This window comes from Chinchilla lanigera, unplaced genomic scaffold, assembly GCF_000276665.1.
Source record: "Chinchilla lanigera isolate Chin_1 unplaced genomic scaffold, ChiLan1.0 scaffold00040, whole genome shotgun sequence".
In the NCBI taxonomy this organism is placed as follows: Eukaryota; Metazoa; Chordata; class Mammalia; order Rodentia; family Chinchillidae; genus Chinchilla; species Chinchilla lanigera.
This window is the reverse complement of record NW_004955441.1, coordinates 5,750,253-5,760,719: the sequence shown is the minus strand read 5'-3', so window position 1 is coordinate 5,760,719 and position 10,467 is coordinate 5,750,253. Positions and strand designations below refer to the sequence as shown.

General features: G+C 37.4%; 1 protein-coding gene across 4 annotated transcripts in view; it reads right to left on the bottom strand.

Annotated features, from left to right (window-relative positions):
- Window positions 1-10,467, bottom strand: part of Rmdn2 (regulator of microtubule dynamics 2) — a 65,865-nt gene that overhangs the window by 15,632 nt on the left and 39,766 nt on the right. For all 4 annotated transcript variants that reach the window (XM_005390880.2, XM_005390877.2, XM_013517544.1 and 1 more), the window contains one exon: window positions 3,350-3,448. In XM_005390880.2, coding sequence (XP_005390937.1) covers window positions 3,350-3,448 — 99 coding nt within the window. The remainder of the gene's footprint in view (window positions 1-3,349; window positions 3,449-10,467) is intronic.

Below are 10,467 nucleotides of genomic sequence, written 5' to 3'. Positions count from 1 at the left end.
GTGCTCCTCCACCACAGGCTGTACTGTCAGGGGAAGAATGGCTTCCAGGCAATCTCCCCAGGTATGGCACAAGGTCCTCTTGGTTTCTAGCTTCCAAATGGCTTTCGTGACCCCGGTCAACTACACCTCTCAGTCTTCGGGGTAGTCTGTATTCTCATGTTCTCTGAGTCCTTGTTCAGCAGCTGTTTGTCATTGACTCTGGACCTTTCTGGTTCTCAATGGCAGGGGCAAGAGCGACCCGTTGTGTGGCATGTATTCCCAGGGGTTTCTCCACGTTGGGATGATTCATGCACGTCCCTGGGCAGGCCTCTGTGGTCGGTGCGTGGCAGGCCAATTCTGTCATTGCTTCTCTGGGCCACGATAGTTCTCTCGACTGCACGGTGGTGGGTGGGTTGAGGGCTGGCACGCGCCAGCGCGTGCTGCCGTGCAGCTTCCAGGACACCAGCTGCCCACCTCCCAGGCGCCTGTGTGGCTGGGGTTCCGCCCAAAGGCTGGAGCTCCCTGCTGCGTGGCTTCCTGGGCACAGGCGGCCCGCCTCCCGGGTGCCTGCTTGGCTGGGGTTCGGCCCAAAGGCTGGAGCTCCCCGTTGCACGGTTTCCCAGGTGCAGGCGGCCCACCTCCCCTCAATAACTTTTATACAGTGTTCTGAAACCCCAATCCTCAGTTATAATTTTGATGGTATGACGAAATGAGGGTTTTTTTTCCTGGTACTGGGAATTGAACTCACGACCTCATGCTTGCCAGGCAGGCGCTGTGCCACTGAGCTAAATCCCCAGGTCCCGGAAATGAGTTTTGAGTTCAAATACCATTAAAAAATAACTCAGCATCTCTTATATAAATAATTTCTCTTAAATGTACTATGATCCATATTCTTACAGAACTTAAAGTGAAAGAGTTAATTCTCAGTGGTAAAAAAAGACGGTGAAGACAAGAGGATGGGTAGATTTAACTGTTATGCTAAATCAAATCTCTGTGGTTGTGTGAGATTGGACAAATTAGTTCCTTGATTCACTTTTATGTAAAAAAATTAAATTAAAATTACATTAAATTTAAAAAGTGTATGGCCTTTGTACTCTTATTACCTGCATTCTTTTCTGTTGGGCTTGTGCTCTATCTGAGGACATGAATTTTCACACATAGTCCTCCAAGCAACCAATGGCCATTGATTAGAGGGCAAAACTGAGAGGAAGCCTATTATCCACCTTAGACTATATGATCTCTAAATTCCCTCTCAGTTTTACAAAATCAATCCCTAAAAATCCAACGCAAATATTATCATCAGAAAATATGATTCAGCCTGATTTTGCCTATATTTTTATAAATTTGAAGTGTGGGGGGGAAGCATTTGTCACATGTTGAGCATCCTGTGTTCAAAGTATGAGGAGACCCAAAGTGTTTCATATTTTAGACTTTTTAAAAATTTTGGAAAATGTGTATAGACTTAACCTACTAGTCAAACATTCCTAATTCAAAAATTTAAAATTCTAAATGCTCCAAAATCTAAAACTTTTTGAGAGATGATATGACAATGTTCAAGAGTTTTACATTTTAGAGAATTTCAGACTTCAGATTTTGGGGCTAGGGTTGTTCAACTTGTAAATATAACATTTTATATTGGTTCCACAGTTAGTATTAAACCTACAAAAACTTGCTTATATGAGGAGATATATTACACATTTACATGTGTGCACACCTATATATTGTTCAAGTTGTATTTGCATAGCAACTATATATATTAAGATAATACTGGTTTGATCTGATGCTCCAAGAATCTTTCATGTAAGTGTATATGACTCAGAAAATGTTTTAAAGACTAACTCTTCCTTGTAGTATCTTTTGGTTCTAAAATTAAACTAGTTCTGCAGCATGTGATGGCATGCATGTAATTACTGGTACTTGGGAGGCTACAGTGGGAGGATTACAAGTTTGAGGCCAGCCTGGGCAATTTAGTGAGAACTTGTCTCAAAAAAGTGGATGGGGTAGGTTGGGTATATAGCTCAGTGCTCCCTGGATTTAACCCCCAGTATCACTCACTCACACACAGACACACAGATACACACACACACAAACTGGTTCTATATTAAGTTTCTTGTGAGTACAGTATTGGAAACAAGTCTGATAAGAAGGACATGGCTGTTTTGGCACTGCTCACATGGCTTGGGAGCTGCTCCCAGATTGATGGTAAGGGCTGCTACAACAAAACTTTTATTTAGGCTGCTGAATTATTTTTTAAAATTAGCTTGTTATTCCTAGGACATAGGGCAGTGGTGGCAAACCTATGGCACAGGTGTTATTTGTTTTTCTTTTAAAAGCTGTTAATATATAAGTTGTTTTTTCTAAACTAAATATTCAGCATTCAGGTTTAATTGTAGTGTTGGCACTATGTGATAAATAAGTGGGTTTTGGGTTGAAGTTTGGGTACTCGTCTCTAAAGAGTTCTCTATCATGGACCTAAAGCGTAACTAGTTGTCATAAGAAATTTAGATTTGAAACATAGATTGTATTATTAGAAGCTTAAGACAGAACATGCCAGACTGATGTGGTGGCACACCTTTATAATACCAGCTATTCAGGAGACTGAGGCAAAAGGATTGTAAGTTTAAGGTCAGCTTGGAAAATTTAGTGAGACTGTCTCTCAAAATTTTTATTTAATTAACAAAAGGGCTGAAGATATAGTTCAGCACTCCTTGGATTCAACCCCACTACTGCAAAACAAAAACACAGAACATGACAAAATTAGGATCCAAATGAGTACTGCAATTAGAGATCTACACATGGAGAAGACATAGATTTCTTTGACAAGAGTAGTAGTAGGAACCAGCAGAGAGGGTAGTCAGTCTGATACAAAAATAATGATATGGTTTGTGTCTAGATGTCCTCCCAAAGTCTTATGAAGTCATAGGTGGAACTTTTCAGAGGTGGCTGGATGTATGGTCTGATGTTGGGATTAAGTATGTGATGTTGGGATTAAACAGGTATGTGATTACTAAATTACTCCAGTGATTGGTTTGGCATAGTTCTGGATGTAGAGAAGAAGAAAAGCCACTCTGGGTGCCAGTGCTACCTCTTGTAAGGCCATGGAGCCTGGATAGAACATAAGGAACAGAAAGAGGGTTGCTGTCATCACTTGCTGCTTCCTCACTACTTCGTTGCTTTGCTGCCTTCTGCCCACCATGAACTATTTCTCCTCTGCCATGTCCCTCTGCCATGCCACCCTGTCTTGAACCAGCTGACTATGAACTGAAACTTCTACAAACTGTGAGGTACAATAAATCTTTCTTCCCTTAACTTTGGGTGTTGGCTATTTTGCCTCAGCAACGAGAAGAATAACCAAGACAATAAAAAATACCTTAAGGAAGTTACGCAAAGCTTCTTGTACAGTTGAAGATGGCATATTCCCAAACAGAGTAGCAGCCATTTTTTTCTCAATCCAGCTGAGTTTTGAGACCTGAAAATACAGAGCTCCATCACCTTTAGGAAGCTACTCACCTTTGAATGGATTATCTTTCCTCAGAGAGGTGTGCAGGTGCATATGTATGTATGTGCACATAAATACCACATACATAAATAAAAATACTTATCCATAAATGATATAGGAGACTTATCACACCTGTGGCATTCATATTTTTCATTTTTTCTCATAATTCTAGCAAACCATCAGCTCCAGAAGTGCTGGTTTCAAAACCAGTTTGAAATACTTATGATAAAATTTGTGTACAACCAGAGGGAAATGATGTCAATCCTGTTTATCTGATTTTTTTCTGTTTTTTCTTTTATTTTAAAAAGAAAAGAACAAAAACAAAGACAAAAACAAAACAAGACAAAAACTGTAAAAATGATACAAAATTTCAAAACAAGATGATAGGATCATCTGATTTTTTCTAAGATGACCACAGAGTATGTCTTTGCCCAGCATGGAGAAGCAGAGAGATATGGTCTTGGCTCTTCTCCTGCCTACCCTGTGCTGCTAAATGGCCTCCTAAATCATAGATAGTTTCTCAGACATGGAGACAGAACAAGGATTCTTAACCTAAGAGTACAGAGAGAGGGGCCAGTATACATATTTACAATCCAGGAGATTTAAAAAAAACCCAACAACTAACAAAACTAAGTTTCATATTACCATTTATTTTTTACTTTTAATTTTTTTCATTTTTCCAATTACGAATAGTATTGGATATTTATTAAAAAAGATCAAGGTGATTCCAAAATAAATACTTAAAGGGGATTAATACAGTTGACACCCTCAACCCACATCAAATGTCTTCTTTCTTAATCCTATCTCTAAATTTCTAGGTAGCCATTATTATCTGCTCTTTAAAAATCTGCATTTCTGGAGTCTGCGCTCTGCACTTCCTCCATTGCCTGGGAACAGTGGTGCCAAGAGTGGTGTGTGAATCTGAGCTTTGCCCTCCCTCCATTTTCCCAAGAGGGGGTGGTGCCAGTGAGAGGAGTTGAGATAACATCAAAAAAAAAAAAAAAAAAGAAATACTTAGAAATCAATCTAACAAAGGATGGAAAAGATCTCTACACTGAAAATTATAGTACCCTAAAAAATGAGATTGAAGAGGATATCAGAAAATGGAAAGATATCCTTTATTCTTGGATAGGAAGAACCAACATAGTGAAAATGGCCATAGTCCCAAAACTGCTATACAGATATAATGCAATCCCAATCAAAATACCATTAATATACCTCACAGATCTCGAGAAAACATTCCTAAAATTCATTTGGAACCAGAAAAGACCTAGAATAGCAAAAGCAATTCTGGGCAACAAAGGAAAGTCAGGCAGCATTACAATCCCACACCTGAAATTATACTACAAAGCTATGGAGATAAAATCAACATGGTATTGGTAAAAAAACAAACTTAAGGATCAGTGCAACAGAACAGAAGATGCAGACACAACTACAAACAAACCCAGACACCTTATGATTGGCAAAGGGGCCCAACATGTTCACTGGAAGAAAGATAGCCTCTTTAATAAATGGTGCTGGAAAAACTGGCTCTCCACATGCCCAAAACTAAAACTAGACGTGTGTTTACCGCCATGCACTAAAGTCAAAATGGATCAGAGATCTAAATATTAAAATAAAAACACTAAATTTACTGAAAGAGAAAGTAGGCAGAAATTTCAAAGACATAGGTATAGTCTGAGACTTCATGAACAAAACCCAGACTACAAAGGAAATATTACAAACAATCAACAAATGGGATCTCACTTTATTAAAAAGCTTTTGCACAACAAAAGAAATCTCCAACAGAGTGAAAAGATAACCCACAGAATGGGAAGAAAGTATAACCAGTTGTCCCATGGACAAAGGACTTATATCTATAACGTATAAAGAATTGAAAAACATCTGACCCTCCAAATTCAAAGACCCAATCCAAAAATGGGCATCTGAAGTGAATACATACTTCTCAGATGAAGAAATACAAATGGTAAATAAATATATGAAAAAATGTTTAATATCATCAGTCATTTGAGAGATGCAAATTAAAGCAACACTGAAATTCCATCTCACTCCAGCAAGAATGGCTATCATCAAAAAAAAAATCAATAACAAATGCTAGAGGGACTGTGGGGAAAAAGGAACCTTTCTCCACTGTTAATAGGAGTGTAGAGTGAGGCAACCACTATGGAAATCAGTGTGGAGATTCCTTAAAAAACAGGGATTAGAGGTCCCATTTGACCTAGCTATTCCCCTTCTGGACATCTTCTCAGAAGAATTAAAAACATCATACCACAGCAATATACATGCACCCATGTTTATAGCAGCACAATTTGTAATAGCTAAATCTTGGAAACATCATAGATACCCATTAACTAAGGAATGGATAAAAAAGATTTTATTTTTATATAATGAAGTACTACTCAGCCATAAAGAAGGATAAACTGGAGACTTTTATAACCAGTTGTCCCACAGACAAAGGACTTATCTCTACAACATAAATGGATGCAACTCAAGACCATAAGTGAAATAAATCAGACTCATATGTGTAAACATTAAATTGTCTCACTAGTCTGAGAAACTGAACAAGAAAATACGATCTGAAATGAATAGTAGATTTGTGAATTGGGGAAAAAAACTGTGGAGAAGAGAAGACTAACTGGCATGGAGGAAAGGAGAAAGGAAGAAAGGACAAAAGAACATATATGTATGCACAAGGTAGTTAAGAGAGTTATACAGCTAGTTTCTCTGAGTTCCCTGGAAAGAATGTTTTGTGCTAATATTGTTTGGACAAGATATACCTATTTCTTGTACTCTGAATAACTACTAGGAAGACAACAATACACAAAGTATTAACTATTGTAATTGTCCTACTAACCTGTTTTGAAACTCAGTTTTATTATTTATCTTTTTTATCTTTAAAATAAAAATAAATAAATAAAAATTTGCATTTCTGTAATTTTACTTATCATGTGCTTCTCTTTGCTTTGTTTTGAACTTTGTAAAAGTGATACAGTTTATCTCCTTTTGTGATGTTTTCCATTTAACATTACAGTTTCAAGATTCATCCAGGTTTGATGCATGTACATGAAGTTCAGTCATTAAAGCAATTTATTAAATGTGAGGTTTAATATGCTTATTATATGTCTTAGATACTAATTTTTTTGTCTTATTGTTCTATTAATTAACTAAAGAGGTAGGTGAAGTCTACTAGTACATATGCACTTTTATAATTTGGTCAATTTTTATTTCATTGCTTTAAAGCTGCTATTAGGAGCAATGAATTTATAAATATTTTCTTGGTGAATTGAATTTTTAAATTGTATAGCTGTCTTCTTTATTTCCATAGATAATTTTGCCTTAAAATTTATAGCTGTATGTAGGTACGGGTATGTATGAGTATACTGACTTTATTTTGTCTACTATTTAGCTGATACAATTTTTGCATATGCTTATTTTTTACATTTCTTGATCGCTATGTGTTTTTAAAATCAGTTTTATTGAGGTAAAAGCTACATAAAATAAATTTCACCCATTAGAAGGGTACAGTTCAATGAGTTCTGATAAATACATATAGTCATAGAACACTCCAGCAATTAATATATAGCACATTTCAATCATCCCAAAACGCCCTCTCCTGCCCCTTGGCAGTCAATCTCCATACCCTCCTCCTAGCCCCAGGCACCCACCGATCTGTGACTACAGTTTGCCTTTTCTAGCACTCCACATCGATAAGACTTATACATATTTTATGAACCTTCTTGGCATAATATTTTAAAGGGTCATCTGTGTTGTTATGCTGTTAAGGCTGCTATGAATATTTAAGTATTGGTTATTGTGTGAACACTGAACATATATTGTCATTTCTCTTGGCAAAGACCTAGGAATCATTATATCATTTATTCATATATTCATGTATTATTCATAATTCCATCAGATTATATAAGCAATCTAATTGCTCCATATCCCTGTCAACATTTCGTATTGCCAGTACTTTTAATTTGAGTCCTTCTAGTGAGTATGTAGTGGTTCTTTTTTATGGTTTTAATTTGTGCTTTCTAATGACTAATGGTGCTGAACATTTTTTCATTAACCTTAAATGTCATTCATAGAGCATTTCTGTAAAGTGTTTTAATTGATACTTGATCTGGAAAACAATCAAAAATATACATTTCTAGTCCATTAGGAGATACTTCTAGTTTAGTCCTTTTTAATTTAATTCTAGGGCTAACAGCCAGTGCTGGACAAAACGGTATAACTAGAAAAGATAGTATTAAAAAAACCTCTTGATGTATGGAGTAAGAGCAAAGCTGTCAAATTTCTTAACAAGGTCTACTTGGTCTTGCTGTACAGCCATAAAAAGTTTACTTTCAGAAAGCAGCTTTGAATTTTGATCACACTCATCCATTTCTCTCCTTAATTACTCTTATTTAAAGACACATTAATACATTATGCATAGCTGCTTAGTTTTCTATATTCCATTTTTCTAATATCTGAAGTCATTTTAGGTCAGCTTCAGTTTCTTATTTTAAAAAAATTATGTTGGGGCTGGGGATTTAGCTCAGCGGCAAAAGCGCCTGCCTGGAAAGCGCAAGGTCGTGAGTTTGGTTCCCAGTACCAGAGAAAAACCAAAAAATAAAAAAAAAAATAACAATAAAAAAATTATGTTGACTATCACTCCTGTTGGTTCAATTCCTTATATATTTTTGACTATGAGCTCCCTATAGTTGGGACACTTTCTGTGAAAAAAAAATTTTTTTTTCCTTTTTGAGACAGGGTCTTGCTATGTAGTTCAGGCTGGCCTTGAACTCACTTTGTAGCCCAGGCTGGCCTCGAACTCACAACAGTCCTCCTACCTCAGCCTCCCAAGTGCTGGGATTCCAGGCGGGCACCACCACGCCCGGCACCTGTGAAAACTTTATGAAGCCTGTGTGAAGGTGCGATTCTCTAGGGGGATTAGCATTTACTTCTGTCATGTACAGGGCACAAAGTACAGGGGTCATTTTGAATGGAAACTGCTTTCTTGGGTTTTCAGCTAAAGACATAATATACATTCAAGCCCCTGACTTGCACGAGGTTGGGTCAATGGCTTTTGCATCTCAGAAGAGTCCTCCCTTCCCGGGCATCTTCTCCACCGTCAAGGCTGACAATAAACCGTCATTGTGAGAAGTTTCGCCTGAGTCACTTTAAGTTTACCTCTTTATTTTCCCTAGATATAACAGACAATCTTGACTGTCAACCTGACTACTTGACTTACTCGAGATGCCTGGGAGAGTAATAAAACACACTTGTGGTTCTGTGTGCGTGGGTCATGGGGGTGTGACCCTGCTCCCTGGCCCCTTCTTCTCTGGTGCTTTCCAACATTCTCTAGTTCCTAGGTGCCATGGATTGAGCATCTTTGGTTCACCATACCCTTCTACCATGATGTTTTTGCCTTGGAGCCAGCTGACCATGGACTGAAACTTCTGCAGCTATGAGGCAAAATAAATCTGTCCTTTATGTTGCAAGCATCAGGTATTTTATCTCAGTAACCAAAAGGCAACTAAGACATTAAGGCAAAGTATTTCTTAGTGTTGGATATATTATAGTACCCTCAAGCTGTTCCTCGCTCTGTTCAGATTCGCAGTCCCCTCTGCCCAACAAAAGTCAAGGTACTAGTTTTAGTAAATGCCTCTGCTTATGAGGTGGCTTCAAAACTGATATACTAGCCCTGGGAGGTGATGTTCCTGATTTGTTTCTGGCATCTGTCTGTTCCCCTTACTTTTTATGTATGCTCTTCCATTCAGCTGATTAGAAACACATACATATACAATACACACATGCAAACTTTTAACATATTTTTTGGCCAAAAAGTTTTGAGCTCTTTAGTCTGCATGTGCCGGAAACAATCTTTATACCTTTGTTCATTCTTGCTTAATACCTTTGCTAAAACCTATTCTCCATGTAGCAATGAATTCCAACTTCTCATACAATTCCTCTTTGTCTTCTCTACTTGTAATTTGTAGGAAGAGAGACTAGTGAAAAGCAGTGACAAACTACCTGGATCTGAATCCTGTTCTACCACTTAATAGCTAAGTGACCTTAGCAAATCATGTACTGTGAAGGGTAGCTGAAAGAGGTAAGTGAGCTACAATGTATTAGTGTCCACAACCATATAAAATACCTATATGCACCATGTATGTGTTAATTATTATTACTACTGCTTTTTATATTCTTGGTTCTCTGTAACTTTTCTACATTTTCAATGTGTTATTTGAGCAACACACACTTTTGGAGATTCTCATGTTAAGTGTGAAGAACTGAGCTTCATGCTGAATAGCATACTAAGTAGTAAAATGTGGACTCTCTCTAAGAGCTTTCAGATAACTTGGCATCAACAGAAAAGAACTAGTAAATGAAAAATGTGGTCTGGTGGAAGGTAGTGAATGAATGGTATAGCTAACTGCAAAGTTTTAGAGAATGCTGCTGTCACCATGTATTTTATAACTCTGAATAGACAATTAAAAATCTGAGTGCTATAACCATTCTATTATTTGACATGGCAAGTCTCATAACCAGGACAAAAATGGGAAAAGCAGATGATATGACTTTTCTCTTTTTTCCTTACAAAAACATAAGTTCTTTGCTTATGTGACAGAATGGAAAGGGTATAAATTCGGGAATTATAAAAATTTGAGCATCAAGACCGGCTCCTTCACATACTAGTTAATTGGGATGCCAGGAAGGTTGTCATGAAAAGTCAGATTCTTTTAAAACTAGAACGATAATAAATAACTGCCTCACGAACTATTTTAAGAGTTAAATGTGAGGGGCTGGGGATTTAGCTCAGCGGCAAAAGCGCCTGCCTGGCAAGCGCAAGGTCGTGAGTTCGGTTCCCGGTACCGGAGAAAAACCAAAAAAAAAAAAAAAAAAAAAAAAAGAGTTAAATGTGAGAAGAAATATCAAGTATAATATGCACTTGTGGCCTACAGTAGATGTTCAATAAAAGCAACCTTCTTTCCTTATCTCTAACC